Source organism: Equus quagga, chromosome 10, assembly GCF_021613505.1.
Source record: "Equus quagga isolate Etosha38 chromosome 10, UCLA_HA_Equagga_1.0, whole genome shotgun sequence".
Taxonomy (NCBI): Eukaryota; Metazoa; Chordata; class Mammalia; order Perissodactyla; family Equidae; genus Equus; species Equus quagga.
In genome coordinates this window covers 89,985,310-89,999,720 of record NC_060276.1, presented here as the reverse complement: position 1 = coordinate 89,999,720, position 14,411 = coordinate 89,985,310, and the positions used below count along the sequence as shown (strand labels likewise).

Genomic DNA, 14,411 nt, shown 5'->3' with positions numbered 1-14,411 from the left:
CTCAGCTAGTTCTTCCCTCATCACAGAAACCCTCTATCCCTGAAGATAAAGGAGTCTCCCAGTAACTTGCCAGTGGACCAAATGGGCTGCTCAAAGTGGCCTGTGGGCTCGTGCCAGTCTGTGGGCTGCTACCAGCCTGCAGTGTGGTAAGCATAAACATTGAGATCAGTGTTGAGAAATTTCTACAGCAATTTGACATGACATGCTGTCCAAACACATGATCAGTAGACTTACCTCACTGAGCAAGGCACAGAGCAGTGTGGGGGTTGTGAAGCCTGCGTGGTGAGCCACATAGAGAACAAGCTGCGTCCTGGTCCTGCACAGCAAAAGCATGTCATCGTGGGAGAGATTTTACAGTTAGTTTGCCAACTGTTACCCAAAAGTATAAAAAATTCAGAATTTATATTTAACTCTAACTTTTACATCAGAAATTGTTGGAAATGGATGATGATTTGAAGACATTTTGGGAATAAATCATCACTTGCTTTTATTTTGGATGAAAATTAAAAATGAATATCCTGAGCTTGCTGAATTACTTTAAAATTTCTTCTTCCATTCCTGTGAACATAGCTCTGTGAGACTAGTTTCTCTACTATAAATGTTATTTAGACGAAACAGAGAAATAGTTGAGCTATGTATCATCTGCTACTTGTAGCATCATCGTCAGTCCAAACTCAGTTAAATAGGTTAACAAGCAACCAAGCTTATCTATCACATTTAAAACTTTAAATTTCAATAAACATGGTTTTTGTTCAGAGTTTACGTATAGGCATTTAATACAGGAAAATTATTTCGACTCATAACTATTTACAATTGTGGAATAAAAGTAATGAATATAATAGTGATTATCTCAATTAATTGCCTATATATTCACTTTTATTGAATGTATACAGTTTTTATAATCTTTTTCTTAGATTTCTTCTGATTATATTGATAAAAAATGCAATTTTATCTGTTAAATATAATAAAACAATTGGGCTTGTATTTTTTTGTCATTTAAAATATTCAATTTCAGAGTAATTCATTTTCATTGTATTTTACAAAAATACTGGCCCACAACAGATTTGAAGTTAAAAATTAAAAACTGGTCCTTTACCACAGATAGCACAGAGGTATTGCCCCAGTGGAGCCCCTGCCTGACCCTCCACCCAACTCCCGCCTCGGGTGGCAACAACCCGATTTGCTCTTTGAGAGGAAGCAGCAGCTGCTATTGAACTAAGAGCTCTGTCCACAAAATGCCTGGGAGTAGGAAAAAAAATTTAACTTGATGCAAAACTACTTTAAGAAGAAAACAGAAAATAAAAATCAGCTGATGAAAATTCTCCCCACAAAAGCCAACCATGAAGCAGAAGAAAACTCTTAATACAAAAATCCAAATTGAAATAAATACTCTCAAGCACGTTTTTCAATATAAAAAATCCTAAAATCAGAAATGTAAAAACTAAGAATGGAAATGGACAAAAAAACAGGTAGAAATGCAAGAGAGTTGATTGAACTCGGGAAAGAAATTAAAAGTCAAGTTCTCAGAAATGAATAAATTACAAGGCACCCAAGGGAGAATAGATTCAAATGAGAATTTAATAAAGGATACTGAATAAAGATGGGGGTAAAGACAAGAAAATAAAAAGCAGATAAATAACTAAAAAGGGTCAGAGAAAAAAGTGGTTGAAATGGAAAACATGCAAGAAAACGCCAAAATATATATAATTTGAGTCCCTGAAGAAAAACCACCATGGAAGAGAACTGATTTTTTAAAACTCCAAGAAAACTTTCCAGAAATAAGAGAAAGCTTAAATCTACATACTGAAAGGGCCCACCATGCACTTGGGAAAACTGACCTGAATCTATCAACTCTGAGATGTATCTTAATAAAGTTTTCGACTTTTAAGACAAAAGATCCTCAGGGCTTCCAGGCAAACAGTCAAATTACTTATATGAGTAAGAAAATTTGCCTGGGATCTGACTTCTCCAGCATAATACACAAAGTACTGCAAGAGTGGAACAGCATTTGTAAGACACCCAAGGAAAGAAAATGCAAGCCAAGAATTTTATATCTAGCCTGGCTGCCCTTTAAGAATCATGTATACAGAAAACAAGTGTCAATTTTGAAACACTCCTAAAAGACACAAAAATAGACTTGGCAAATGAAAAGACATCTTTTTGAACAGGAGAACAACATGTATATCAATGTGCTCCAGAGAATATATGAAATAATATATATTTATATATATACATATCTTCATACATATACAGACAGATTTATTTTAAGGAACTGGTTCATGAGATTGTGGGGGCAGGACAGCAGGCTGGAAACAGGCAGTATTTCTAAGTTACAGTCTTGAGGCCAAATATCTTCTATTTATAAAAACAACAGTCATATTGGAGTAGGGACCCACCCTACTCCAGTATGACATCATCTTAACTAATCACATCTGCAAGGACCCTATTCCCAAATAAGGTCACACTCTGTGGTCCCAGGGATTAGAATTTCATCAGGTCTTTTTGGTGGACACAATTCAACCCACAACATCATAAAAGATGTCAGTTCTCCCTAACCTAGTTAACAAATTTAATGTGATCCCAATGAAAATAAAGATATTTTTATGGAGCTAGACAAATTGATCCTAAAGTTTATATATGGGAAACTAAAAAACCACAGAAAAGGAAAAGTGACAAGGGTGAACTAGGCTTAACAGATATTAAAACATAAAGCCTCAGTGATTAAGACAGTATGGTCCTGGTGCATTAATAGACAGACACACCAGTGGAATGGAACACAAAGTCCAGAAATAGACTGAAGTGCATATGGAAATTTAGTATATGATAAAGGTGGCGTCTCAAATCACTGGGCAAAGGTAGACTTTTTAATAAATGATGTCGAGGCAAAAGGATACCCATTTAGGAAAAGATAAAACTAGATCCATATCTCCCAGCATACGCAAGAATAAACTCCAAATGGATCAGAGATCCAAATTTTAAAAAGAAAGAAACCACAGAAGTATTAGAAGAAAACAGGGTGAATTATTTTATAGCCTGAGGTGTAGGGAACAGCTTTCCTAATTTGACTCAAAATCCAGATGCAATAAAAGAAAATATTGATAAATTTGACGATCTAAAAGTTCAAAAATTTTTCTAGCTTTATTGAGGCATATTTTAGATATCATATAACATAGCTATTTCAACTGTACAATTCAATAATGTTTTAGTAAATTTACCAAGTTGTGCAACATCACCATAAATCAGCTTAGAATATTCTTGTCACCCCAATAAGATCTCTTATACACATTTACTGTTAATCCCAGTTCCCACCCTCACCTCCTGCCCTGGCAACCACTAATCTATTTTTTGTCTCTATAGATTTGCCTTTTCTGGATGTTTCATATAAATGACATCATACAATATGTGGCCTTTTCAGTCTGGCTTCTTTCACTGGGCATAATGTTTTTGAGGTTCATTTAAGTCACAGCATTTATCCATAGTTCATTCCTTTTTATTGTTGAATAGTATTCCCTGTATGGATATACCACATTTTGTCTATCCATTTATAATTTTGGGCTATTATGAGTAATGCTGCTAAAAACACTACAAAAAAGTTAAAAGACAAACTAGGAGAAAATATTTGCAACATACATCACAGATAAAGTACTAATATCTCTAATATATAAAGAGCTTTCAAAATTTGAGGGAAAAATGCAAAATTCCTATTTAGAAATAAGCCAAAGACATCAATAGACAATTCACCTAAAAAGATATTAAAATGGCCCTTGAACATATGAGAAGATGTTCAAATTCACTCATAATGAGTGCAAACTAAAACTATACTGAGAACACCATCTAGGATGGCTATAGTAAAAAAGAGAATGACAAGTGTTAGCAAGGATGTGGAGAAATAGGAAGCATCATATACTCCTGGTGGGAATGTAAAATGTTGCAGCCACTTTGGAAGACAGTCTGGCAATTCTTTAAAAGATTAAACATAGAGTTACCACATGACCCAGCAATTCTTTCCTAGGTATCTACCCAAGAGAAATGAAAACATACACCCACACAGAAACTTGTACCAGGATGTTCATAGCAGCGTTATTCATAATAGCTCAAAGTGGAAACAACCCAATGTCCATCAACTGATGACTGGATAAACAAAATGTGGTCTGTCCACATCGGGGAATAGTATTCTGCCATAAAAAGGGATGAAGTACTACCACCTGCTACGACATGGATGAACCTTGAAAACATGCTAAGTGAAAGAAGCCAGACACAAAACATCACATTGTATGATTTCATTTATATGCAATGTCCAAAAGAGGCAACTCCTTAGAGTCAGAAAGTAGAGGTTGCCCAGGGATCCAGGGAGGGGAGAATGAGGGGGGACTACTAATGGGCACACGGTTTCTTTTGGGGGTAATGAAAATGTTCTAGAATTGATTGTAGTGATGGTTGCAAAGCTCTGTGAGCATACTAAGAACCACTGAATTGTGCACTTTAAATGGGTGAATTGTATGATATATGAATTATACCTCAATTCAGCTGTTATTAAAAAAAAAAAACAGTGGCCAGCCCAGTGGCATAGTGGTTAAGTTCACATGCTCCACTTTGGTGGCCTGGGGTTTGCAGGTTCAGATCCCAGGCGTGGACCTACACACCACTCATCAAGTAATGCTGTGGAGGCATCCCACATACAAAAAGTAGAGGAAGATTGGCACAGATGTTAGCTCAGTGACCATCTTCCTCAAGCAAAAAAGAGGAAGACTGGCAACAGATGTTAGCTCAGGGCCACTCTTCCTCACCAAAAAAAAATAAAACAAAACAGTGAGATACCATTTCTCATATATCAGATCACCAAACATTCTAAAGCTTGACAATATAGTCTGTTGACAAGGTGGTGGGGTAACAGACACTCTGGTACATTGTGAGAATGAAAAATGGAAGGTGAATTTGGCAGTATCTAACAAAACTAAATTTGTATTTACCCTTTAACCCAGCAATACCATTTCTAGGGCCTTACTCTTAAAATACATGTGTAACAACAAGAAAATACATATACATAAGGATATTCAACATTACTTGTACTGGCAAAATAGCAGAAACTACCTAAGTATCTAAACAAAGGACACTGGCTAAATAAACTATGATACATCCACACAATGGAGTACTATGTAGCTGTAAAAAAAGACTGTGGAAGATCTCTATGAGATGATACGGGGTGGTTTCCAGGACATATTGTAAAGTGAAAAAGAGTATAAATAGTCTGTTCCCATTTGTGTAAGAAAGGGGAAATAAGTAAATATACATATAGCTCCTTATTTTTGCAAAAGGAAACACGAGAAGGATGAACCAGAAAACAATGAAGTTAGTTACCCATATGGTGTGTGTGTGGGGGCGGACAGCATGGAATAAATCAAGGTATATGGCCCTTACAGGGTATATTTTTTTGTGTAGTTTAATGCCAAAAGGTCAGAGGAGACAGCTTCAAGGGGCTCCCACTGTCCAAATATGGGCCAAGTAATCAAAATTAAGAGGACAGTAAAAGATTATACACCACGGAATAAAATAGCAATCCATGAGACCACATTAGTAATAAATAGGTAAGTACATAAACGGGGGGAGAAGGGAGGTTCTTCCTTATAGCAATGCTGCCTGATATATACGGAAGGACTGATGGAACTGGAAAACTGTCATTTTGCATACATCATAGTAAATATTGATTTGGACAAGAAGCATCACTGGATGCTAACTCTATGGGAGAGGAAGTCGGATAAGGAGCCGGATATTTACATAGTCTTTAAGTATCTACCTACTGATCATTTATTAGACGCAAGGGGCAAAGCTGTAACTCGACATTGGAGAAAGGAGGATGCCTTGACTAGGCGATCAAAATGCCCCTTATACCGAAGAGGGGCAGGTAGATGTGTGCTTCTGGATGCGACACTCTGAGAAGGACACTTTGATAGTATTTTGGCTGAGAAAGTATAACTTGAATCTAACTATGAGGAAACATCAAGCAAGCCCCAACTGAGGAACATTGTATAAAATAACCGGCCTGTGCTCTTCAAAAATGTCCATGTCATGAAAAACAAAGACAGACTGAGGAACTGTTTCAGATGAAAGGGGACTACGAAATGTCCTGCATGATCCTGGACTTGATCCTGTACTGAAGGAAAAAAATGCTATAAAGGACACTGGGGCAATTAACAAAGTTGAAATATGGACCATAATTACATAAAGTACTGTGTACAATGTTACCTCCACGACAACTGTACTGTGGTTACATCACAGAATATCTTTGTTCTAGGAAATACACACTGAAGCAATAAGGAGTAAAGGAGAATGATGTCTGCAATCCACTCTCAAATGGTTCAGATACAATAAATAGTAATGTGTGTTTAGACATCTATGTATTACATATATATAGATACACATATATAGAGATAGATAGACACACATATATACACACACACACACATATCCATAAAGAAAATGCTAAAACAAACATGGCAAAGTTTAAGATTGGTTGTAGTGGTCTGTACTAGGTCAGCCTGGTTAAGCCAGAACAGTGTTTCCCAGAATCCCCTTCCCCGTATGGTTCCAGGTAAGAGTTGGTTCAGAGATCACTGTCAGAGATTTGGCATACAAACATGACTCAGAAGGCAGACAGGGTTAAATGCAGTGGAAGACAGACGCAGAGGTATTGGCAGATTCCAGTTTGTTCTATTCTCTTCCGCTCTGTAGCCAGCTCTTCTGCCCAACTGCCCCCTCCCCAGGCCCATCGCCAGACTCTTGGCTGCGGCATCTCAGAGGCAAGAGCCCCCCTAGGCCTCTCCGCCAGCCTCCCTTCAAGGGGCCCAGGCCCCACTTTGGTGGCTGAATGAGCCTGGCTCCTCACATGGGCCAACACCCCCTTTCAGACCCCGTCACCTCCTCAGCTCCCTCCACAGCTCTGTCCTGTCTATTCCCTTTAATAAATCCCTTCTCACTCACAGGGCCCTGCTTCCCTGATAGGACCCTGACATTGGTGAATCTGAGTAGAGGGTATATGAGAGTTCCCTGTATTCTTGAACTTTTTTGCAACTGAAATATTTTCAAAATAAAGTTTAAAAAAATCAAAGTTCTATGTTTTTATGTATTTTTCTAAGATTTAAAATATTGGATGATCTTCTCACTAAAAGGTTAAAAAAGACTTTTCATTTCTGGTGCGAAGATTAAGTACGAGGAGTAGGCACTACCCTATTTCCCATGACAGGACTCTCCAAATGAGGCCCGGCAGGAGAGCGGGTGGCGGGAGGCTCCGCAGCCTTCTGCTTGTTTCACCGTTGACCTGGTCTGAGGACACATGAATAAGGCAGAGATGAAACAAAAGATTGGGAGGAAGCAACGGTTCACTAGGGGCTGGACCCAACCGATCCCCTCCTGCCACTTGATTGCATCAAGTGACCCAAACCAGACTACCACACAAGGGGCATTTTATAGCTAGAGAAACTGAGGTCGACACACTTAACTGACATTCTCGCAGCTACTGGAAGATGCCGGATAACCACCCAGCCTTCAGCTATTGTATTCATGTACAGAGAAAAAAACAGTGTAAGAAGGAAGAAGATTAGAATCAGGGTCACAGATGGCTCTAAAATTACTTTCAGCAGTAACTGAAAAGAGCAGAGCCAATATATCCGCCTATTGTTTTATTCATCCAGCTTCTCTTGAGGCACTATGCTATTTATTCCCTTTGGTAGAATTTAAGAGCAAATATGCCAAGGAAATCAGCATAGGATATGCGTGGCAAAAAAAAAAATTCATAAAATATCCAAATCGTAACGTTCAGTTTTCACAGCCACAATTCAGAAACAGTCATATGTTTTGGAAATGTTGGCCAGCATTTCAGGGCAACTTTAATGAAATACAATTCCTGACTTTTGTTTTAAACCACAAGAGAAAAATCATCTAAAAAATAAAATGTTGCCATTATTAGAGTAATACTTGATTCAGGCAAAAATCATCAATGGATGCTAAAACTAGTAGGTTAAATATTTGATGAGGAAATGGATATTTACATAGTCTTAAAGTGTTTCCCCACAAATGACTTATTAATTACAAAGGGGCAAATACTGACTTTACGATGGAGAAACCTGGTGAACCCTACCTTAATATCACCAATAATCAGACATACAGACATCACGTGCCTCCCAATGTGATGCATGGAGGACAGAACATCACTCCCGGGGGGTTCCTGCCCAAAATGAACACCGTGAAGGTAGGCATGAGGAAACATCGAATGAACCCAAAGTGAAGGACGTTCTATCAAATAGCTGGCCTGTACTCTTCTAAAATGTCAAGGTCACGAATGCCAAAGAAAGGCGGAGGAAGGCGCAACTGTTCTAGATTAAAGGAGATTAAAAGGACATCACAATTGAACGCAATGTGTGATCCTGGTCTGGGTCCTGGATTAGAAAAACAAAATGGTTATACAGGACGTTATTGGGACAATTGGAAAAATTTGACTAAGGACTGTAGATTATAGTATTATATCAATGTTAAATGTCTTGATTTTGATAGGTGTATTGTGGCAAGGTAAAAGAAAGTCCATGAGTGCCCATATGCTTGGGAAATACACACTGAAATTCCTAAGAAACACCCTTAGGGGTAGAGGAAACAATAAAAACACGGCAAAATGTTAACAGTAAATCTAGGTGAAGGATATATGGGAGTTCTTTTGACACTTCATGCTTTGTTATTCTCGTTTTAAACTATATTAACTTTCCTGTGAGTTTGAAATTATTTCAAAATAAAAAGTTAAAAAGAACAATTAAAAAGGTGCGCTCTCTATGGTCTGCTGCATTGGAACTCACTGAAGAGTCATCTGGGTCCAGGATCTGTGACATCAAGCAGGATTTCATGGGACCTGTGACCTGGAATCTTCGTTAGAAGAAAGTGTGTGATGGCACATTTTCAATAGACTGGGAAAAGGTATGAATCTATCTTTGTATTTGCTTGTCTTCTCCCATTGTTTTCCTTTAAAAGATGACAGTGAACTTGCCAACCATGTCCATGTTAGTGTCTGCAGGTTGAGTCACACAGTGGGCCCTGACAGCCCTATGTTGGAGAGGCAGCACACAGAGAACTGCTACTTCCAATAACATTAATGGTAAAGAAATAGTATTTAAAAAAAATGATAAACTTTTACCTGTTTTTTCGTTTTTGTTTTTTGAGGAAGATTAGCCCTGAGCTAACATCTGCTGCCAATCCTCCTCTTTTTGCTGAGGAAGCCTGGCCCTGAGCTAACATCCATGCCCATCTTCCTCTGCTTTATATGTGGGATGCCTACCACAGCATGGCGTGCCCAGCGGTGCCATGCCCTCACCCGGGATCCGAACCGGCGAACCCCGGGCCGCCAAAGGGGAAGGTGTGAACTTAACCGCTGCGCCACTGGGCCAGCCCTCCAAACTTTTACCTGTTTAGTTTCATCTATTGAAACAGTGAAATCCACAGTAGGACTAATTCACCTGTGAACAAGGGTAGTCACAGGACAGCCTTACTGATCTTCTTGAATCCTCAAACTGTTTTGTCGCTCTCTTTGCTTCAGCCAGGTAGACTTCTCTATAGCTTTGCTCATTCCTCACCCTGTGTCTTGCTCAAGTCTCCCTTCAAGTGTTGGCCAAGTTCCATCACAATGTCTTACCCTTCATCTGGGCCATGCATTGCAACCGTCATAACCAATAAACATCTACCAGGCACAAACCTGATACAAAGACTATGTTTGGTCAGTCATCTACCAGCCTGGGATCTACCAGGAAAGCCATTTACACATTGTCTGTACCTCTATTTCTCTAGCTGTAAAATGCCCCTCTGAACAGGCAAACCTTGTCTTGTTCAATTTGGGCCTCATCCAGTCAACACATTAGAAAGGCTTGTTGGAAGAAGGAACTTTTCGTTTGGTGATACCCTCCTCGGCCTGAGGGAATTTACAACATAGATAGAAAGACAGAAACGCACAAGATCTTAAAGTGATTTGTGCAGAGGATTGACGTGAGAATAGGAAACCTTAATCCTGGTCTACCATGAATTCACTGTGTCACCATGGCAAAGGACAAAATCTCTTAAGGCTCTATGCCTCATTTGTAAAATAAGGGGGTTGGATTGGATGATAATAACGATGCTAGCTAAAATTCACCGAGCACTTATATACCAGGCCCCACCCTAAGAGGATAACACACATGGATTAACACACTGACACCTCACAATACTGCTGTGAGGTAGGTACCACGATCATCCCCATTTCACAGATAATCCGAGAGATCCCTTCAACTCCAATATTCTATAATTACGTGATTTCAAGTTAAGTACTATGATAGACTGTATTTTCTAAAAGTGGCCACAACAACATTTCCCATCCCACACGCTCTTCTTAAAGTGTGACTCTGCCACTCCTGCCTTTGAGAGGTGGACTATGTCCCCTCTCATTGTATTTGGGTGGGCTTGTGACTGGAGAAAGTGATGTTAATAACTTCTGAGGCTAGATCGTTAAAGCCAATAAAGCTTCTATTAGTTTTCTACTGCTGCACAACAGATCATCACAAACTTAGTGGCTTAAAACAATACCCATTTATTAGTTCACAGTCTGTAGGTCAGAATTCTGGGCACAGCATGGCTGGCTTCTCTGCTCAGGGTCTCACAAGACTGAAATGAAAGTGTTGGCTGGACTGTGTCCAGGGAAAATGTGCTTTCATGCACATTCATGTTGCTGGCAGAATTGAGCTCTTTGTGGCCGCCGGACTGAGGTCTGGCTCTCTTTGCTGGCTGTCAGCGGGGGCTGCACTCAGCTCTTAGAGGCTGCCTGAATTCCTTGCTGCGTGGCCACCTCCACCCTCAAAGCCAGCTAGAGAGAATCTCCCTCACACTTCAAATCTCAGACTTCCTCTGTCGCTGACCTCTAGACCCAGGTTTAAATGGCTCATGTGATTAGGTCAGGCCCATTTGGAGAATCTGCCTGTTAAGGTCAACTGATTTGGGGCCTTGATTACATATGCAAAATCCTTTTTGTTGTATAATCATGGGAGTGATATCTAATTATATTCATAGGTTCTGCCCACACTTAAGGAGAGATTATGCAACTTGGCAAGGGTCATTTCAGAATTCTGCCTACCACATAGCGTCTGTTTGATTCTCTTATACTTTTCTTAAAGCTTAGTCACCATGCTGGGAGGAAGCACAAGCAGTTTGTGGAGAGGAGCCGAGGCCTCCTGGCCAACAGTCCCAGCTGAGCTCCCAGCCAACAACCAGTATCAACTTGCCAGCCATGTTAGTGAACCATGTTGAAAGCAGCTCTTCTAGCCCCAAGCTGCACTGCCCTGGCTGGTGACGCATGGAGCAGATGAGCTGTCCCCACTGAGTCCCACCCAAACTGCATATTTGTGAGTAAATTAAAGGACTGTTGTTCTAAGCCGCTTTTTGTGGACAAGGAGTAGTAACTTACACTTTTTTTATGATATTGGAGCATCTAGCAATGTAGGCCTAAAATGTCATTCAGTTCATGCTTGCTGATTTATTACTCAAACTTACACTGAACTGATTTACACAAACATACCAGTCATCCATATTTGAAAGCCCAGCATTTTAAAAGGGTCACCTAAGAATTATGCTGCCTTCCTTTTGAGCAATGGCTCTACCATATATTTTAAAGCTATATTTGTAAAATATTTGGGGTATAAATGAACATACATAATGAATGTATTAATTTTAAAAGTACAATGGGCTTGTTTATAAATCACTACTTAAAGTATTAATATTTCAGTGTATACTTGTTCACTTTCAACAATTACTTTTATTGGAAAAAGTAGAAAACACAGGGAAATAATCATCAGTTTTGTCATTAAAAATTTTAATCAATGGATATTAACTATTAGGTAAAAGACTATTGGAGAATAGATTATCCATACACTCCCAAAGAGGCTCCCCCTCGATTATTTGTTAATTACAGAAAGGAAAAGGTACCTTTACAATGGAGAAACCCAGCAAATGACTCCTTAACCAAATGATCAAACTTAATATCACCAATGATGGAACAAAGTGACATCACGTACCTCCCACTGTGATGCACTAAGAACACATCATCACCTGCGTAATATTCTTGCCAAAAAATGTTTAACCTAATTAGGAGAAAACAGACATATCCAAATTAAGGACATTCTGAGAGGCCACTGACTTGTACTCTTCAAAAATGTCAGTATCACAAAAGACAAAAAACGCTGGAGAACTCCTTTAGATTAAGAGAGATTAATCTCAAAGAAATTATAACAAAATGTGAATCTTGATTGGATCCTGGATCTCCTCCCCTCAACAAGAAAGAAAAAAGCCACGATACTGTAACATTTAACTATGCACTGCACATTAGACAATAGTACTGCACTGAACGGTAAGTATCCGCGTGGATTATCGTATTGTGGTTCAGTAGGAGAATGCCCTTGTTAAGAGCCAGATGTTGAAATATTTCGGGGTGAAGCGTCACTATGTCTGCAAGTAACACTCAGGCAAACTGTGTAAGGACTACAATTCTGTACCTGGTTGAAGTGTTCTGTATCAACATCCTGTCAACACCATCCACAGGGTGGACAGAACAAGCAAAGCTGCCCTCTGTGTAGCCGAGGAGAAGCAGGCAGGCACACTCTCACCTCTCTGGGCGGCTCACGGAGCCCTGGGAGCTTTACGGGGCCCGCAGCATCACGTGGCCCGAAGGACGAGGCTGCGGTCGCGCCTTTGCCGGCAGGACACACACACGCCCCCACGTACCACACCCTACACACTTTACGGCAGCCACGCTAAGGCGTGAGCTTGAGGCCACATCTCCGACCCAAGAGGCGCGCACGACAGCGGCACGTGCTGTCCGACGCCCTTTACGGCACGCACGCGGAGCCGCGAGGCCGCGCACGGACGCGCGTCGGGACAGGCTGCGGTTGCGGGTCGTCGCCTCACCTCCCTGGCGGCTGCGGCTTCGTCAGTTGGCGCTCCCGCGGCTCGGCGATCATGGCAGCTGTGGCGGCACTGTGGCGGCGGGCGAGGGACTACATGAAGACCAAGGAGTTCCGGGAATACCTGATGAGCACGCACTTCTGGGGTCCAGTGGCCAACTGGGGGTTACCGCTGGCCGCCTTTAAGGACATGAACGCACCGCCGGACATCATCAGCGGCCGCATGACGACAGCGCTCATCTTGTATTCGATGGCCTTCATGCGTTTCGCCTACCGCGTACAGCCTCGAAACTTGCTGCTGATGGCGTGCCACGGCACCAACGTGGTGGCGCAGAGTGTGCAGGCGGGCCGCTACCTAAGTCACCACTACGGCGACGGTGCGGCTGCCGCCGCCACCACCGCCACCACCGCCGCCATCACCATGACTGTCGCCTACGACCCTGCTGATGACAGCTGCCGCTAGAAGTTCGCGCTAGCCTCAGTCCGTAGTCCCTGAAACGTTGCTGAGAGGGCCGGATTGAAGCTTTGCGGCTTGGAAGCACTGAACTGTTATTCTTCCTAAAGAAAAGACCAGTGAACAGCTTGGTGTTGACGCTGAAACAGTGCGAATCTGATTTAAACCTGCAGTTTGGTTAATAAAAAAATAGTAAATAGCGCATAACTGTTTATGCTGTTGAGTGTTGTTTATTTCGTGATCTGGAAAGAAAATGTTTTTTAGAAGGTGAGGGTGGATTGGCGGGTCTTCCTCTTTACAAGACGAGACCTGCAACTCGAAGTTTAGTTTATATAGGGGAAGAACACTGTTTGAATGAAGATGCCTCAAATTATCTAACTCATTGCTTTTTTTTTTTTTTTTTAAAGCTCTCTTGGGAACATGCTTTTGTTACTTGTTTTGGGTGTCCAGGCCAAATAGGAGTGCTTAGTACTAAGCACACATGACCTAAAACTTAGTATGACCATCAATCTCTTTACACCAAAAAAGGCCCAGGGGCCATTTCTACTGAGGGAAATACTTTGAAGTGGGTTTAAATGAATTCAGCGAAATACAGTTTAGACTTTTAAGGAGTACGTATTAAGAGAACCTAGAATCTCTTGGTGACCAAGAACAATTATGGAATCTTTCATGGGAACAGAATAAACAACTGCAAGATCAGTTGCTGTCAACCCTGGATGCTAGGTAATTAGAAAATACAGATGGCAAAATCAATCACTTTGTGCTGAATGCTAGTTAGGGTTGGGGGTGAGGGTCAGTGGTCAACAGTATTAGCGCAGAGTGTCCCCCTAGGATTCCTATGGGTGCTAAGGACTTTTCTGAAACCAGGGAGCATGAGGAGGGAAAAGAGAAGGGTGGGACAGTGGGTGTGAGGACATTACCTCTGCAACAGAGGCTGTCCTCTAGAATTTGATGCCAAATCTCCCACCGCTTCTGGAGGAAATTCCAGAGTGGTCTACTGG

The 14,411-nt window shown here is 40.9% G+C and overlaps 1 protein-coding gene across 1 annotated transcript; it reads left to right on the top strand.

Annotated features, from left to right (window-relative positions):
* The first annotated feature begins 13,011 nt into the window (after nt 1–13,011).
* Nucleotides 13,012–13,419, top strand: MPC1L (mitochondrial pyruvate carrier 1 like). The gene has a single exon (XM_046672883.1). The coding sequence runs from the start codon at nt 13,012–13,014 to the stop codon at nt 13,417–13,419; it is 408 nt and encodes a 135-aa protein (XP_046528839.1).
* Nucleotides 13,420–14,411: the final 992 nt, after the last annotated feature.